General features: G+C 39.9%; 1 protein-coding gene across 1 annotated transcript; it reads right to left on the bottom strand.

Annotated features, from left to right (window-relative positions):
• Positions 1 to 1279: 1279 nt before the first annotated feature.
• On the bottom strand, positions 1280 to 19325 carry LOC141831060 (glutathione S-transferase T1). Its single transcript, XM_074718501.1, has 7 exons — positions 19144 to 19325; positions 18938 to 19011; positions 9735 to 9795; positions 7246 to 7299; positions 5958 to 6037; positions 5112 to 5317; positions 1280 to 1336 (listed from the first exon to the last, which is right to left on the bottom strand). Exons 1-7 carry the CDS (start codon positions 19206 to 19208, stop codon positions 1280 to 1282), a joined length of 597 nt encoding a protein of 198 aa, XP_074574602.1. The 5' UTR covers positions 19209 to 19325.
• Positions 19326 to 19582: the final 257 nt, after the last annotated feature.

Raw genomic sequence — 19582 nt, 5'->3', positions numbered from 1 at the left:
GATCTCAAGATTATCGATGTATTTACTAAATGTGCTTTATAGAATACAATAGTTACACTAGAATTGTATGATCATATAGACTAGATATATACCTTCATTACAACTCACAAAGAACCAATAGTAACATAATTTGTGTATTGAGGCACGTAGATATTATGTAAGATGTTAGAAAAATGATTTAGTTTAAAATGTTTATTATGATGCATTACTTTAGGTCAAAATCACAAATATTATATAAATCATTAATTTGACCAATCATAGAGAAAACTTATGTACAATTAATGTATATATAACCTTAGATTGCTCAGGTGACTTGTTTAAAGGAGGCAAACTCCCTAAATCTACATAGCAATTGATGTATATATAACCTTAGATTGCTCGGGTGACTTCTTTGAAGGAGGCAAACTCCCTAAATCTACATAGCAATTGATGTATATATAACCTTAGATTGCTCGGGTGACTTCTTTGAAGGAGGCAAACTCCCTAAATCTACATAGATGGGGGACACGAGGGAGATTGTCCTCCTAACAAGTCAAAAAATAAAAGGGGGAGAAAGGTCAAAGGAAGAAGTAGAAGTTTTTCTAAACCTTGTGGGAGTTAGGCTCACTCCAAGAAATTGAGAATCAAGCTACATAGTGAAGTACAATACTTCAGCCTTTTAGATAAAAGAGAGAGTAAAAGATAGAGGTATAGATTTCAAGAAAGAACTGGAGAATGAGAAGCCAAAAGCCATAGTCGAACTAGACCCACAAAGAAAGCTAGAGCACTAGCCAATGGTAGATGGGGGTGGTCAGAAGATTTTGAAACAATAACCTCAAAATCCTTGGATAGCCGCTCAATTGTCAACAAGGGTGAGTTGGGTGGACAATGATTTAAACCAAGGTTGTTCGGCCCAAGCGTTGCCCTAGCAATGACCAGAGACTTACCACCGTGTCCGCTAGCCGGATTGAAGGACGCCATCTAAAGGAGATTGGGGATGTAAAGGAGAAGAAAGAAAGGACAAGAAAAGAACTTACACGGAGCCACACAGAGAAAGAATAAAGAAGTAAAAGATTTGATAGCATGCACAAATGGGAAGCAATGCAAATTTTAGCCCTTACAAATCCCCCTCATTAGATCCAATGGTGCAGAGACTCCTCAGGGCTATCAAATCCTCATATCCAATGACAGGGACTCCTCAAGGCTACCAAAACCCTTATGTGACAGTGTGGGGCAACCGCGAGGATCAGATAGCATGGGACAACTATGCGAGGATTAAGAACCTCGAGAAAGATAAGCACTACAGGCAGGATCTACTCTTGATCCAAGAGGAGAGATCAACCTCAAGGTCCCCGCACTGCATCCAATAGTGTAACAAAACCACCGATAGAGCAATTGGCATGGCCACTTTAGTGAAGAGATTAACCATTGCCACTGATTTGATATGACAACCATCAGAGATTACATCAGGATTTTATTAGGGGAGGCGTTATAATGACGATATTATGGTGGCATGATGCTAGGCAAGAAATTAGTTATAACATGGCAGTTGCATTTTCATACTTCTCAAATTCAGCAACTTCACATGCCTCATTCATCTTTGCTCCTCAGCCTGACTTAAAGGGGAGACTCATGATACCCCGAGATAGTAATCCCGCTTCACATCAAGCTCTAACCTACATGACTCCAGTCCACATCGGCAACTCCAACCTATATAGCTTCAGTCTAATTCTATACTGAGACTCTTGAGTCCCTTATATGACTCGAATAACTCAGCACACTGAGTCCCCTATACAACTCGGCACTCCGAGTCCCTTATATGACTCGGCGCTTCGAGTCTCGTATATGACTAGGCCACAGCTCGACATCCCAAGCACCCCATGCAACTTGACCTTGAATTCTTTCATGTAACTCAACCTCTCGAGTCCTTATAGCTTGACCCCTGCAAGATCTCTCACACACTCAATATCCGAGTCGACAAAGCCCTCCACTCAAGGCTGTGTTTGAGCTCCATATTCAACTCTCCCCTTCACGTGTCCTAGACTCTCCATGCCCCTTATGCTGGGTCTAATCCTTTGGGGAGCCATAGGCCAAGTTATGGTCCTTGTAGGTACGGACCATAATTAGACATGTACCTTGTGCATATAAGCCATAATTCGGCATGGTCCTTGTAGACCCAAATATAATTAGTCAAGATCCCTCATGGTCTGTATTATTGCGACCCGCATCTAGGGCCCACCAACCCTATGGTTCAGAACATAAGTCATATATAAGGATTAAAGGCAATGGCGATATCGGGATCTGAACCTAGTATCTCTCTTCTTCTATTCCTGCTTTCTATTCATTTCATCAACTTCTACAATCGAAGAGAAACATAAACACGAAGGGCTTTATTGGACAACTCCGACGCTTCTGACCTGTGTCATTCTACGTAAGTTTATCTTCATCTTTGAAGGAAGCTCCTACTTCAGCATCCAACGATGAGGTGAATTTTAGACACGACGGCTCCGGAGGCGTCGCGCGGCCTCGGTGACGCCTCCGGAGGCGTCGCGAGGCCTCGGCGACGCCGCCGGAAGCGCCGCCCGGGGCCGGCGACGCCGCCGGAGGAGCCTCCCGGGGCCGGCGACGCCGCTGGGCCCGGTGATGTTCCACGCCGGCCGCGATCGCGCGATTTTGTTTTTTTTTCTGTTTAAAACTTTAGGTTTAATTAGGATTTTAATAATTAACTCCTAGCTATAGTTCAAAATTATAATTTAGGATAGTTTAAATAGGCTTTATTAAAACCTATAAAATTATCAAAAAAATTTTATTTTTTATTTTTAAATATTTAGATTAAATTTTTTATTTTAATTAATATATTTTATATTTTAAAAATACCGAAACTATACCGGCACGGTACGATACGGTACCGAAACTGTATCGTTCCGGTCCAGAACCGAAACTCCGGCACGGCTCGATATTTTAAACCTTGTTTCATACTATCATTTAACACCCCTTAATACATTACAAAACACATCAAGATAAAATAATGTTCATTTTTTTGTATCTTGTTTTCATACAATACTATATTAAAACTGTATCATTTGAGATGGGACATCCGAGTAAGCTAAAGATGTTCTTTTCTTATTCTTTTGCATCTCCTTTCTACTTCCCCCTCCAATTCTCCACCGGGACTATATTTCGAAACACCAATACGATACTAAAAAAGTATCATTTTAGTCAAACTTCAAAACTCTAGCAAGGTTTAAGATTTTGAACCTTATTACGATACCAAAAAAGTATCATTTTAGTCCAACTCCGAAATTCTAGCAAGGTTTAAGATTTTGAACCTTATTCGTGTCATGTGGACCGAATTATGACCAATAACAGTAGGATCCTAAAGAATGTGTTTTAGCATACTAAAGCGTTATCAGATGTGCCAATGGGTTTGGGAATGAGTGCAAGCTAAATCATTACCAAACAACTTGCTTTGGGTTTAGTCAATTGGGGGTTAGGTAGGCGATAGACTAGAGCTATGCAAAATGTCCAGAAATGAAACATTCAACATGAGTTGATCATAATATTTCAAGATGGTTACCATTGTTGATGCATTTTTTTTTATGTCGAAGGGGGAAAAGGAATGGGACGAGGTTTTAGTTAGGAATCTCACCTTCAGGAAAAGTGAAGAGAATTGGAATCTCATCTTCTCTTGGAAAATTTCTGGCTTTAAGAGGAACTTAGGTGGAGGAGGAGCGTTTTAGGTCCTATTTCATTTGTTAATTTTCCTTACTAAGCATCAAAATATAAAAAAGGAGATTCTTAATGCAATTGTGCCCAAAGTGGTCAGACTTGACATTGGGTTTTAATTGTGCACAAACATGGCAAGACATATATTGAGCTCGCAGAGCTTGTGACTCGATGAGGTCAAGTGTGGTTGCGACTTGGTGTGACCAAGACAACATGCTCAATGGCTTGGAAGTCCAAAGAAGGTTTTATGAGGTATACGAGGGGCTGCAGGACAAATGTTAAGGTGGTATTGGAGAAACTCGTGAAGTTTGACTTAACGCAACCAAGTTTTGTGACTCAGTGACTCAAGGTCCAATAGAGATAGAAGGATGGAATGGAACATCCGAGGGACCACAAGACGAGAAGCACTGAGGCACAACATTGACGGTGATTGGAAGAAGATGAACTATGTAAGTATAGCATGAAGTTGGCACATGGAGCGAGACGAGGACTAGGTGCATTTATTGTAGGTCATTAGAAAATACAAAGTTTGACAAAACAAATTAAAGTATGCAATGAGTGAAGCTTGCAACTTGTGGTAATATAAAGACTACCTTAAAAGATTGTGTGAATTGTATTTTGGGCTTAGGGATAGATCTTGTGTGAATATTAAATGAACAGGAAAAGTAATTAGCATGCGTCTAGAGAGCTTAGTCCTGATTGTTCTTCATGATTTTAGTAAGCTATTTAGGGCAGGTTCCTTATTTCTGTGTTAAGTATCAAGGACTACCACTATTCGATTTATGTTCTTGATCTTAATGGGAACTTGAATCAATGCACTAGTATTTCTTTCCATTTTGGAAACATGCTCAGTCCCTCTAGATGACGCCATATGCTTCTATAATTTTTTTTATTATTTATGAAATTGTGATCATCAGGGAACATGATCATAAGGTTTAGATCAAATCAACGATGGAACATCTGCTAGATGTAGACTTTATCTAACATCTGTTACACTGACAAAGTGACATACATATTTCTAAAGAAAAGGGACTAGGAATTATAAACCAATTAAGTATCAATCAAATGGGATAAATTCTTGAAATGATTCTTGTACTTCAGCTGAGTGGTCATTGGTGGCAAAATGGAGATGAATCAACTTCAAACCAAATAGAGATGCTCAAATAACACATAACTAAGACAAATCTAAAGTGGTTCTGTTGCAACTTTGGTTTCAAATTTCTAGTCATTGGTCTCATTTTGTTGGCACATTAAATAGACTTAACTAGTTCATACCACCAAACCTATAAACAGTAATTTTTTTGTGCTATCATTACAATACTAAACTACAAGAAAAAAGCTTCAGTATAAAGCCTAATATTCAAAGTGATGAGTAGTTTGCATGGTGATGAATAGAGCTGGCATACCTCAAGTTGCATAATTTCACAGACAAGACTGAGATCTGCAATGGATGGCCTGAAGTTCCCTAGCAGAAATTTTGCATTTCCTTTAAGCCATACAGATTCTATATGGGAAAGTGATTCACTAAGAACTTTCTCAGCTTCCTTTGCTGCTTGTGGATTTAATGGCAGACCAAGTGCAGGCGCCAGTGTGCTGTTAAGAACAAAGCCCACTGTATTGCAAGATACAGAATCAGGCACTAGAAATCTCATTATACTACATGATGTGTGTACAACTAACAAATATGGAAAACTGTCATGGGAATTAAATTATATATTGGTGCTAGTCTTAAGGGTACAATCCTCCATTAGGGTACAATTTACATGCAAAGAAAATTAAGAACTACGAGGAAAAACACAATTAATAATTTACAGAAGATAAAGTATTGCTATTGGGGTCTTAAGACTTGAAACTTGGAAGTATCTTTTTTCCCCTCTTTTAAGGAACTCCCCTCTAATTTCCTTTTTTTGGATGTAAATTAATTCTCATCTTAATGGACGCCATGAGCCCAACTCTTCCTAAACCTCCAGGCAATAAATGATCAAGTATTAAAACCATAACAGGATTCAAACACTTAAAATACAAGTGTTTCAGAATTCTAGATTCTAATAATTCTACAAAAATTATTTGTTTTTAGTATTATTTTATCTTCAATAATTTTTAGCATAATTTATATATTAATCATGGACAGACTGTCATGCTTCAACATAATTCAGTAATAATTATCCATCCTCATGGATGCCTGAGAGACAATCATAAGAAGATGCACATTGTGAATCAGGAATGCAGAGTAAGCTGGAAAAATGTGGTACTTGAACCACGGCGTAGATTGGAGTGATGCCAATCCAAGATGGAATGGATTTTGGCTCTGGTCGTGAGATCTGCAGGATACCTTTCAAAAAAAATGCATATGTAAGATATAAGGAAACTCAAGCTGACAAAGATAAGAACATAATTTGATGGGAAACTATTTTCTAGATTTGATTGCCATCAGCTAATCCCTAGTAAGCCAAAAGAAGAATAAATCTTTAACATAAATAATCAAAAAAAGTTTATCTGAAGAATCAATAAATTTGTTTTAATGCGCCAAGCATGCAACTTCAAATAATAATAAATAAACTGAAGAGTCTCTTTTCCCCTGATCCTTTAAATTAAAGACCAAAGCAAACAGCTAATAGTTTTGGCACCAGAAATTCCTTTGTGGGGAACCCGGAATATAGAGAAGATTCATTCTTTTGCTATTCCATGGCATTTCCTTCTCCACAAATCAGAAGGCAAAAACTCTTTAATTATTAATTTTTACACAGTTGTCTTACAACTTTACTGAAGATTTTTCAGTTGCACACTTATTTTTCTATTCTTGAAACTGAATTCTCTGGTCTCCTAAAACCTTCTTGAGATGCAGATAGGTAGAGAAGACCACATTTTTCACTGTTGGCATAAAAATGGTACTATATCATTGTTTGTCAAAGATATGGAAAGCATATTGGGTTTCAGATAAATGCATTAGTTGCTTACTGGCAGCATAAAAGCTATGTTTACTGCAAAGGGAAGAATTCCATTAGGGTTCCCATTCCCCATCCTGCCCGTATTATTAACAGAACAGTTTTAAAATTAGGTCGACTTAGGACCCTAATATTGTAGTATTTAAAATGTGCTCCCTACATTTTTACATTTTGGTCCCAACACTTATTACCAGATACCACTACTAAATTGTCAGAAGGCCACATTTTTCACTGTTGGCATAAAAATGGTACTATATCATTGTTTGTCAAAGATATGGAAAGCATATTGGGTTTCAGATAAATGCATTAGTTGCTTACTGGCAGCATAAAAGCTATGTTTACTGCAAAGGGAAGAATTCCATTAGGGTTCCCATTCCCCATCCTGCCCGTATTATTAACAGAACAGTTTTAAAATTAGGTCGACTTAGGACCCTAATATTGTAGTATTTAAAATGTGCTCCCTACATTTTTACATTTTGGTCCCAACACTTATTACCAGATACCACTACTAAATTGTCAGAAGGACAATACAACAATCAAAACCAAGCCCTTTAATGGCCAGAAAGGAGAATTTAAATGGCATATTAGAAGTTACCAGTGGTCAGGAATTCCTGGAAATGCACAAGCAAGGTAGCTCAATATGGCATGACTGCACAAGCAAAAACAATCATAATTGAACCGTGAGATGACAAATAATATTTGTTCAAGAAAAAGGATGGTAAATAATATTTAAAAAATCTTTATTGAGGTTAGACAATAAAGTTTGTCTTATCTAAACTTTTTAGATACCAATTAAGTTAAATTAACAACTATTTTAAGTTTTAGTGATCGAGTGTAAGGTTGTTTAAGATTAGGTGGAGTTTATCATGTAGACATGATGATTATAATCAAGTAAATTCAAATTAGGTTTTTCTTTTCTCTCTCACACATTATTTTTTTTTTCTAATTCCTATAGGAGCCCCCCCCCCCTCCCCTTTCTGATTCGTATAGTAGCGCCCCCCCCCCCCCCCCCCCCTCTGTAGCACCCACACCCCATCCCCCCATCCGCCAATCATCCACGCACATTGCTTCTCGTCTCTAATACTCCTCTCTTTCTCCTCTATCTTCCCTCTCTCCCTCAGTCTTTCTTCTCTTCCGCTCTATGTAGGATCGAGTTAGAGCGCTAAAGGGGGTAAATAGTGCTTTGTCACTTTTTCACTTGTACAGAAAATCTTGCGTAAATCAGAGTACGAAAATAATAAATGCAGGGAAAATTTTAAAAAGTACACTTTTATTTACTTGATTCACAGTCACAGACTACTACTTCAAGATCCACGATCCTTGATCGTTTCCAACAGGTAATCCACTATTAAACTCCCCTCTTACAAGGAGTTTTCGCTTTACAAAATATGTTAGGAGCTTACTGTCCATATAACTTAAGTAAAAAAAAAAAAAAATACAAATGTTACCCACTAGGAAGTTAAAATTGAAATGTAGAAGTCGGTGCAGCTCCTCGACGTTACGACGGCGTACTGGATGGGTTGTTCACGGACAGGAAGCTGTCGTAGTAGCGTATGAATTGTATTCTAGGGTTTCCCCTTGCAGCTACTTATATAGTCCGATCCGGATGCCTGAAAGTTCTTCCAGACACCTTCACGTTATCCTGTTGATCCGCTTCCAATGCTGACTCGACATCTTCCAGGAGTCTATATCCCTTCTGAATGCCTGGATGCTAACTTGGAGGTTGTTGGATTAACTTTGACTCCGCAACGCCTTATTTCGATCCGGGTGTCTGGAGGCTAAGGTGTCCCGACCACTGGGACTTTATCACCTCATCCGCCTTATTGGCACGATCGGATGACGTCCAAGCGCTTGAATCCCTTTCGAACGCTTGGACCGTCCGATCGCCTAGATAGAGATAAGGGCACCTAGAACTCAGTTTCAGTCCCTCTTTTCTTGCATCACAAGTTAGTCCAGAACAAAATATAAACAAACAAATTTTGGCAAACTATCTAGTCTTAACTTTAGGTTTCCAATGAAACCCTAGGTCAGACTGACGCTCACTGTTCCCCTTCCTGGAAACACGTTCTCGCTCACTCCACTCGGAAGATTTTACCTTTTGCCAACCCGGTCTTCCAAACCTGTTGGGCTTTTACTCAACCTTGATCCTCGGCCCCGAGGACTTTCACTGCTGACGCCCGGTCCTCCAAACCCACTTAGACTTTTTTGCCTGATGCTCTGATCTGCCAAGTCTTCCTGCCCAGTCCTCCTAACCAAAACTTCCTTACTCAATCCCCCTAACGAGAACTTCCTTGTCCAGTCCTCCAGACTAGGACTTCCTTTGCCAGTCCTCCTGGCCAGGACTTCCTTGCCCAGTCTTCCAAACCAGGTCTTAGTTTCCTAGCTGCAACTAGGACTTCCCTATGCTACTTGCACATTTAGTTCAGCTCATTAGTTCACTTTACAAACTTAACTTGAATAATTTGTCATTATCAAAATTCAAGTTCGATCATGTGGTGCTCCGTACACCAACACCCTACTCCTTTATTTTCTGACACCGTCGAACTCCTCTCCTTCTCCTCCTTTCTCTACCTATGTTTTTATTGTTCTACCATGCCAAAGTTTATCTCACATGTCAATCAGCGAGCGGAATGATAAATTCAGTCCATATTGACCAACATGGCTCAACACTAAAAGTCATGCTCTCATACACATATAAGTCCATAAAATAACATGTGCCCAACATTGTATTATTGTTTACAGAAGAATTAAATCATTTTCTTAAAAATAATAATTGATGTCAATTTAAGTTAAGATGGATACCCCTAGTTTTAATGGATCAAACCCCTTATATATTTCCTAATTATTTAGTAGAAATAAATGATTATTTTGATCAATCCAACATAACTTCTATTAAACAAGCATGATTTGCCAACATTGAACTCATTTGAGCTGCTAGGAAATTTATCATAGTGTTCTGTAACACGCTAGGAGTGGAGCCCATCATGCAATGACTTAGATGAAACAAAAACTAACTGAAAAATATATTTCACCATATTTAAGAAACAACGCTGCAATAAATTTATAAAGAGAATTAATATTTACCTCTCAAAAAGCTTAAATCTTCCATCAACAATTGCTGGAACTTGTCCCATGGGGTTTATTTCTGAGAAACAATCTGAGTCAGTACATTTTTGAATATAGCGTAAATTGCAAAATGCATGATTGTTACCAATCAGCTGGAACTTCTAATCTGTTAGTGTGAGCAGGAGCACAAAAACAAGAATTTACAAACATGAAATAGATCAAGAGTAAATAAAGTCATTATTTTCATCTAACAGAATACTTTTCCAAGGAGCATAATGAAGAAATGCATATCTGACTTTACTACCCTATTTGATATTAGCTATTTAATGCAACAAAACTGAATGTTGCTAAAGTTGAAGGTGCATAATCTCTACTCACATCTTTTATAAATTTAGCATGTATCCAATCCACCTTTCAGATGAACAAAAATGATAATATTGATTAACCTCAAGATAATTGCCAAAGGCAATATTTAGAATTAATAGCTGGGCCTAAATAGTTAGGACTGAAATTAACACTTGATAATGACACTAGTGGTGATGTAATATTTACGATCACATTTAGTTAATTCACAGTAGCATAAGACAATATCCAGACAACTATTTCAATCAGTACCTGAATTTATAGCGAATTATTTTTTTAACTATATCTAGCAACCAATTTCTGAAAGAACCAATCCTGAAGCACAATTGATTGCACATAACTGGCCGTTTTATATTCTGATGTTCGATAGATCAGATTCCTCTTGAAACGCCATAAAGCCTAAGGAGAACCATTGAGACTCTTATTTTACAGCATTCCTAAAGAATCATGGTTATTGTAAACAATTTTTGTAAAAAAAGAAGGCTAAAGGCCTCCCCGCATAATAATGTATCATGATAAAGATAAGAAGTTAATGTTCATAGTGAAGATGGAGACAGATACAATAACAGTAATAGTGGGACTTAAAATATGGGCTCATGTTGGCACAAGAGCCCATGGACTACTGTGGTTGGCATTCCATAGGGAGAAGGATTAAAGTGCATGTGCAAGGCAGCTCAAGCTTAGAAGCAAGCAGCTGGAGAAAATTTGGCAGTTGCTTTCACACCAAATAGAGTTCATCAACACATCACCAAATCAAGGTAAGGAGAAGCCTCGGTTCTACTGGAGGAGATGCTCAAATGCCATTGTAGAAGGCTCTCTAGTCCTATGGCTTTAACGGAAGAAAACCATCCCCACAACCAATCCTAAATTAACTGATCTGCCATAACACTGCGCAAGGAAAAGAACAAACATGCCAGGCTTGGTCTCAAAGAGACGATTGAGGACTTAAGTATAAATGTAAAATGACAATAAAGTAATAAAAAAAGGTAGAGGAGACTACCCTAAAGATAAACCCTAATAATTTTACCTATGAACAGATAAAGGTTCCAAGCATAATTTAAAACTCGTGTCATTTCGTCCAATACAAGCGAAACATTTCGTTCCGTCAGCGGACTGGCGCAGACACGCCTCCAGTACTAGCATGCCCCGAGGCCCCGAGGCCCCGCGGACACGTCACGCGAGCCCGACAACACGTCGCAGAACAAGAGGCCGAAGGTTTTTAAGTTAGGTTTAATTAAATAACTTAGGTTAATAATTTTAATCAACTCCTTAACTATGATTGAAATAATTTAAATAGACTTAATTAAAATCTAATAAAATTATTCCATTAATTTAATATATATATATATATATATATTTAATTATTTAATTTTTATTTTTAAATATTTTGATTAAATTTTTTATTTTATGTTAATATATTTTATATATAAAAAATACCGAAACCATATCGGCATGGCACGATATGGTATTGAAATTGTATCGTTCCGATCTAGAACCAAAACCTTGGCACGGGTCGAGATTTTAAACCATGGTTCCAAGTAGGATCATCATCTTCCCATTAATTCCTTTTCTTTGATTACAAGTTTGAATCGTATTTGTCCCACTAAAGTCACTGTAGGTCTGCCCCTTTCCATATTGTGTCATAGCATATTGTTCACTTCTTAAGAGTACCTAAGCATTTCTGCATCTCTTGCATAAGTCCAACCTAACATCCCCTGCGAGATCATCGCAAGAAAAGGACTACAAGAAGAGGGTTTATACTTTAGTCCTTTTTTGTGATTCTGCTGTAATTCCATCTTCACCCGCTATCCAATTTTTTCCATTCGAATGAAGAGAAGAAAAACTTCTGTTGCCTTGCGCCAGAGCTATGAGAACTACAACCAGTATAATAAACTTTTGCCAATTCCTAGCATAATCTATTGCCTTGATCAATGAGAATCAAGATGCTGCTCCACTTTTTTTTTTGAGCCATTTGTGACAGCCGCTTCGGCAATCATGAGAGCATCCAATGGATTGTTGCACTAATACTTTTCTAGTAGTATTTCCAACACTGCAGGAAGAAATCAATTGATTTCCTCTTCCCTAGCTACTTTTCATCCTTTCTTGAACAATTCTAACAATCTTCTGCAACTTCCATAACTGTTGTGGTGTTCAATGTCCTTAATCTCTACTAGCATAAACTTTCTTATATTTTTTGATTCAGCACTTCCAAGAATGGTATTGCTAGAAATAGGCCCTTTGCTAATGATAGAATATGCACGTTTCCTCCAGTGGCAGACCAGTCTCAGAATGCACTGCCTCAATCCATGTCATCTCTACTTCATAAGGTACTTCTATCACTTGCAAGGAAAATATTTATGTGTCATAAACAGAATTCTAGATTCTGAGCTTCTGAGCATATGTTTACTAGTATCTTGAATTTTCTGTAGCCTTAAGCTTACATCTCATATCCTATTCATTTTGCTCTAGCACATCTTATCTATACAAGGTGTTGGTCATGTTACTCCTCCATCTTTACCACCTTCTACAGTTGCCTATACATTTGAATTTTCTTTAAATTTACTATTTGCTACAAAAGTCACTAAATCACTAAATTTTTCAATATCCTTTACTACTGTTCTATTTCCATTAAGGATTCATGGGCTAGAAGAGATCTTATTACAGGAAAAAGTCTTGATGACCATATCAGTTGGCTATGACTGCACGCTTTCTTGCATTGGTAGCTCACTCCACTTCACTAGAAATCCATAATCATCTAGCACATCAAACATCTAGAACCTACAAAAGATCATCCCCAACTTGACCAATTCTAAGAACCTAAATGTGACTACTATCGATTAAGAAAACATATCAAAATTCTTTTTCCCAAAAGCTCTTTTTTCCATTTGTGATTTCTCCTCCCAGTGGCGCTACCAATTGTGATTTGGCCGGACAATCGCAGTTTGGTTGGAAACAAGCATGCAAGGAGGCATGCAAGCATAGGATTCTCATGTAGCCATCCACACATCCGTGCCGGTAGGGTATCAGTGTTGGTTCCATGTTGGAACAGTAGAAATCGTCCGTTTCAAGCAACACGGGTCAGCACCGACATCCTTGATCAAGACATTGAATTGTCAAAGATTATTATATTGTGTTAACCGTAAAGTTTCTTTAGTTAGTTTATCTATTATCAAGATCTAGTCATCTAGTTGCCTTGAACACAACTATGATCTATGACTTAGTGTAAGCGTTTTTTCCATCATCTGTAGAACAAAGATTTGAACAACTAAAGCAATGTTGGTTCATAAGCTCCTGTCATGTAAATTGTTAGAATATTTAAGAATTATTAAAATATTCTATTAAGGATAAATATTCTGTTTTTTCTTTTTTAGAATAATTCTCCTAGAATAGGTCCCTATATTCATGTATAAATAGGGACTTATATCTTGTAATAGACAAAGAGAGAAATCCATTGTCTTATTATTTTACATGGTATCAGAGCGAAGGTTGGCTTAGGTTTAGGTTTATCCGTCGAACCAAGCCACAATTCCCTTCCTTCTCTCTTTCGCCGCTGCCACGCGCCTTGCGCTCGCGAATCTTTGTTCGCCGCTCCAATCGCGTGCGCCTCCCTGTTCTAATCAAAGGCCGCTAGAGGAAAGAAGAAGAAGATCCAGTGGCTAGGATTCTTCGCTGCCTTCTCTCTCTCTTCATCGCCGCCGCCTAACCCTAATTCTTTCTCCTCTCTCTCTTCATCGCCGCCGCCTCCCGTGTTGCCTTCGCCGAGGTCGAGGAGATCTCGCTGGACGACGAGATCGTGAGGATCGAGGAGATGATCGCACGGCTGAGTTCGAGGCTGTAGGCGCTCCGGGCCAAGAAGGCGGATCGGGACGCGCGGGGGCGGCCGCGCGGGAGGATCGTGCCGGCCAAGTTCATGGATCCGTGTACGCTCGCTTTGAAGAGGATGGATCGGGAGATGGAGGCGATGCCGGCAAATAAGAGAAGCCAAGGATCTGAATTGGATGAGTTGGATGTCGTAGCAAGCTCCCTGTCGCTTACTCAAACTTCTCCCCGTTCGATCATGAAGCTTGCTGCAACTCTTCAGAAGAAGATGAGCCTTCAGATTTGGGACAACGCCGTCTTCGAGGACGGTGGTTCCGCTGCCAAGATCTCGTCAGCTCCTGCTCCTCCTTCGCCTCTCCGGGAGGTTTCGACGAACGCTTCCGGTCCGGAGGATCTCGACCCTTGTAAGGAGAACCACGGCCCCGAGGCCATCGAGTCCCTCCTCCTCGACGCCGCACTACCCAAGAAGGCAGCCTCCCGCGTCTCTCCATCCCTGTTCGCGACGTCCACCGCGAACAGAGAGCAATCGCGACGCCATTCCAGCACCTTCTGCTTTTCCAGCAACACAGCAGCAACAATTTTTCTTCCTTCTCTCTCTCTCTGTTCGCCACGCGTTTTCCTCGCGTGTGCTCGTGTTTAGGTTTGAGTTTTCCTCCCTTCTTAGGTTTAGGGTTATCTGCCCGAATCAATCCTCTTCCTTCTCTCTCTCTCTGTTCGCCACGCGTTTTCCTCGCGTGTGCTCGTGTTTTGGTTTGGGTTTTCCTCCCTCCTTAGGTTTAGGGTTATCCGCCCAAACCAATCTTTTTCCTTCTCTCTCTCTCTGTTCGCCACGCGTTTTCCTCGCGTGCGTTTCTGTCAGCCGCCTTCCTTGTCGCGCGTTTTCCTCGTCGCGACGAAGCAATTGCAACGACTTCCTTCTCTCTTTGTTCGCCACGCATTTTCCTCGCGTGCGTTTCTGTCAGCCGTCTTCCTCGTCGCGCGTTTTCCTCGTCGCGACGCAGCAATCACGGTGGCTTCCTCGTCGTGCGTCTTCCACGATGCGACGAGCAGCATGTTTCCTCGCGACACCACTCTTCCTGTGATCACGCGCTTCTATTTCTTCCATGCGACGCCACTCTTCCCGTGGTCGCGCGCTTCTGTTTCTTCCTCGTGATGTCACTCTTCCCGTGGTCGTGCGCTCTTGTTTCTTCCTTGCGATGCCACTCTTCCCGTGGTCATGCGCTCTTGTTTCTTCCTCGCGACGCCACTCTTCCCGTGGTCACGCACTCCTGTTTCTTCCTCGCAACTCCACTTTTCCCGTGGTCGCGAGCTTTTGTTTCTTCCTCGCGACGCCACTCTTCCCGTGGTCGCGCGCTCCTGTTTCTTCCTCACGACGCCACTCTTCCTGTGGTCGTGCGCCTCTCTTCTCCGCTGCCCTCTTCCAGTAACGGCAACAAGCTAGCAAGTTCCAGCTCTCCGAATGTCAAGCTCATGCCAAATCAGAGGAAGTCTCTTTCAGATCCTGAACGATACAGGCGATTAGCAGAGAGACTAAGCTACCTTACTGTTACTCGTCCGGGTATCTCATTTACAGTAAGTGTAGTAAGTCAACTCTCCATGCAAGAAACATTGAGATGCTGTAACAAGCATTATCCGATATATCAGAGGTGCTCCAAGAAAGGACCTTTTGTATGAAGACAAAGGACATCCTCGAATTGACTACATATGTAACAAGCTGGGTACATATAATTTATATCTTCCAGCTTGAGGGGGAGTGTTAGAATATTTAGGAATTGTTAAAATATTCTATTAAGGATAAAAATTCTGTTTTTTCTTTTTTAGAATAATTCTCCTAGAATAGGTCCCTATATTCATGTATAAATAGTAGCTTATATCTTGTAATAGACAGAGAGAGAAATCCATTGTCTTATTATTTTACATAAATCATAGGTGATGAAGTAACAAGTTGCCAAAGTTGTAAAGTTACCAAGTCAGCCAACAATTAATAGTTCAAAGGCTTCACAACTATAAACTATAAATAGCAATCTTACTTTAGTAATGAACTTCTAATGCATCTTATGAAAATACAACATGACAATGATGCATATAATTTGAAGTATCTATCTACTTCCCCCATTTTAACTGAGATGTTGGTTTTACTAGTCTAAGAAAATGTCCAATCTATGCCTAGGTTAAGAGGAGACTATTGGGTTTTTAAAGGTTTAAGGGAGCAGGAGAAATGTCCAAAATAGTTTTCCTTTTTATGATCCCCAATTGTTCTTTTTCACTTTTTTTTCTTGAAAACAATGAAGTTTTACCTTGACGAATTACTCGTCTCCATCCTCACCAACCAAGATTCAACATTGCATCCTCTATATCACAACAATTGTGCCACTATTATAGATGGTCAATTACTTGAGGGAAAGTAAATGTTCAACAAGCATGATGATGTTATATTATCATCCTGACATTCTCAGGAGTAATATGTTACCATGTGTTGGAACTCTCTCCCCCTTTGCAATTAGGCAATTAAGTGTTTTGATGAGTTGAGCAAAGGTTTAAATTAGGTTGGTTATTATATCTTTGTATGTTAAGTTACACAAGATCCACTATGTAGGGTCCCCAAGGATGTCTGCATCTCCACAATGACATGATATTGTCCACTTTGGACCTAAGCCCTCATGGCTTTGCTTTTGGGCTCTCCCCAAAAGGCCTCATGTCAATGGAGATATCTTCCATCCTTTTAAACCCATGATCTTTTCCATGTGTTATAGATGTGGGACTATGTTTGCACCTTTGCAACCCAATAATCCCCCCCCCCTCAAACAAAGGACCACAGACCCCCTCAAACGGAAAACCTCCATTTGATGTCTGAATCCTCGACCCACCAAGACTTCCTGCCCAGCCGCAACCAGGACTTCCTGCCCAGTCGCAACCAGGACTTCCTGCCCCTCGGTCCACTCGATCTACTAGGACTTCCTACCCAGCCGCAACCAGGACTTCCTGCCCCTCGGTCCACCCTGACCTACTAGGACTTCTTGCCCAGCCGCAACCAGGACTTTATGCCCCTCGGTCTACTCGACCTACTAGGACTTCCTGCCCAGCCGCAACCAGGACTTCTTGCCCCTCGGTCTACCCGACCTACTAGGACTTCCTGCCCGGTGTCTGGTCCTTCTTGATTCAAACACAGGAGCCCCCACTTCCTTTGTTTTAAGGTTCAACCCACATGGTTAGATCCGGATCATGGCTCATCCGGCGGTTAGTCCGGTGAAGAGCGACCTCGCTCTGATACCAATTGTTAGAACCGATGGAATCAAAATATCTCCACAATGGCATGATATTGTCCACTTTGGGCCTAAGCCCTCATGGCTTTATTCTTGGGCTCTCTCCAAAAGGTCTCATGCCAATGGAGATATCTTCCATCCTTTTAAACCCATGATCTTTTCCATGTGTTATAGATGTAGGACTATGTTTGCACCTTTGCAACCCAACACACTATGTATACAAGTTGACTAAGTGCAGGCAAGGTGTTTGTTAGCTCGATGGCTCAAGGTCCGTAGTGATCAGAGAAGCAAAACACAAGCATTTGAGGTACCGCAGACCAAGATCCATGGAGATCAGAGAAGGATGGAGCGAGCATCCGAAGAATCGTAGGATGAGGAGTATTGAAGCATCGCAAGTCGAGGAGGTGAACTACATAAGCAAAGACGTGAAGAATAAAATGAGGAGTAGAAGACTCGGAGCATCCGAGAGATGCAATTTAATGGGGCAAGACCTCAAGGCTTGGAGAAACTTCATTAAAGATGTAAGTGGAGTAACCTATGTACAAGGGACGAGGATTGATAGCAAGTTAGGCAGACTCGACTATACATGTGGTTAAAGTCAAAGGAATTAGTTGACTACTATTGGGATCTAATCGACTAGTGATTGAGAAAACCACACCCCAAATTATGGTTGTGAATTAGTTGACCGGTGGCCAAAAGAGTCAAATACCCCAAGTATTTTGGGGTTTATGGTTGCCTAGTAGACTCATAAATGGATATTAGTTGACCGGTGATTCAATACCCCAAGTTAGGTTCATTTAGAGTATTATGGAGTAATCCGTCGATTGATGTTTTAGACCTTTGGCAAACAAATAGAAGGTTTGCAATCGACTAGCCAAGTCGACTAAGGTTTCTTTGGCCAAGACCATAAGGTCAATCAACTCAACATTGATCAATCAACTGATGGTAGCTTCAGTTGGCTGATGCTACAACAACTGATTCAAACACAACTGAAGACAGAAGCTTCAACGACAGAATTCGAATAAGATATTGTCTATCAGTCGACTAATGGTTGACGAACAATCGACTAATAGTTGTTACATCAGCGAAACGACAAGATTAAAGAAGGTTATAAAAGGAGCTAGATGGGCTGTGAGAAGAAAAATCAATCAAGTGAGAATAGTGCTATTAGTCTGCCACATTGAGAGCTCCATTGTATTTCTTTTTCCTTAGTTTTTATACATTATAATTGTTGATCCGTAAGAGGTTTCTCCACCTCAAGTGTTGCCGAGAAAGAAAAAATATAGAGGTTCATGGGAGTGATCCACTTGACGGATCATAGGTCATGGAATAAATGCTTGTGAGTTGTCGAACCACGGTAAATCACAACGTATTCTAGTTTGCACGTATTTATTGTGTTCTTTATTTTCTGTTGCATATATTTGTCTTGTAGATCACTAACATCACAGAAATTGCTATTCATCACTCTACCACATCAGCACACCAGAACACAATCCAACACCATGAACCATAGAATAATGTAACTTCAACACAACAATGAACTATGCCATCCCACTAGAATTGTTATTAAGATAGGCAGTTTCTTGCATGCAATACAACTAATCTTTCTGTGCCATGTTCAAAACCAAAATCGGGTATAGAACATCATTTTAGTTAATCATTTTATATAGAGTTGGCAATTCCATATACTGAAACGGCTGAAAAATAAATAACAATAAAGAAATAGCCACTCAACGATATTCAAGCGGAGAAAAGCAAACGTAAATAAAAGGATACCCTTGAATGCAGGCGATCTATGATGGCGCTTTGAGATATCAATTCTGACCTCCTCGAATGGGAGCGCGTTGACCCTGGCAACAAGCGCCCCATTATCTCAGAAATTAAGACAGAAGTTTTCTTATTTCGAGATCAAAGACAACGATATCTCTTCCGAATTAAAGATGTCAAAAAAAAAAAAAGTGATGATGAGCAGGGATTGTTACTTGCAAAATATTAAAATCGCCCGCGATGGCTGTGACATGCGATCGACGTAGAGCTTTAGCGTCATCTTTCTCCGATTCGACTAGCCGCTGCTGTTTCTCTCCCGATCGGCGTTGGCGATGCGTGTTGGTTTGGAAGAAGGGGTGAACTGAACACTTATCTTTCCCGTAATCCCGTCGCTTTTGGAACGCCAAATTAAGCTTATGCAACAGTTTTATATCAAATAGGGTTAATTTAAACTTGACTTTGGATGCTTTTTGTTGACTTGTATCTTTGTTAATTATTCAATTTAAATCAAATGACAGTAAATGCAAATTTCGATCAACAATTGAGAAAAGTTTAATAGTATATCATTTATAAAAACTAAATAATTTCTAAAATATGTTATATATTTAATTACCTCTCTACTCCTGCTCTTTAAGAGAAACTTAAAAAAGAAAG

This window comes from Curcuma longa, chromosome 6 (genome assembly GCF_044706935.1).
Source record: "Curcuma longa cultivar G26 ecotype Majalengka, Jawa Barat chromosome 6, ITB_CL_G26_1.1, whole genome shotgun sequence".
NCBI classification, from domain to species: domain Eukaryota; kingdom Viridiplantae; phylum Streptophyta; class Magnoliopsida; order Zingiberales; family Zingiberaceae; genus Curcuma; species Curcuma longa.
The sequence above is the reverse complement of the archived record's forward strand: the minus strand, read 5'-3'. Positions and strand labels throughout refer to the sequence as shown.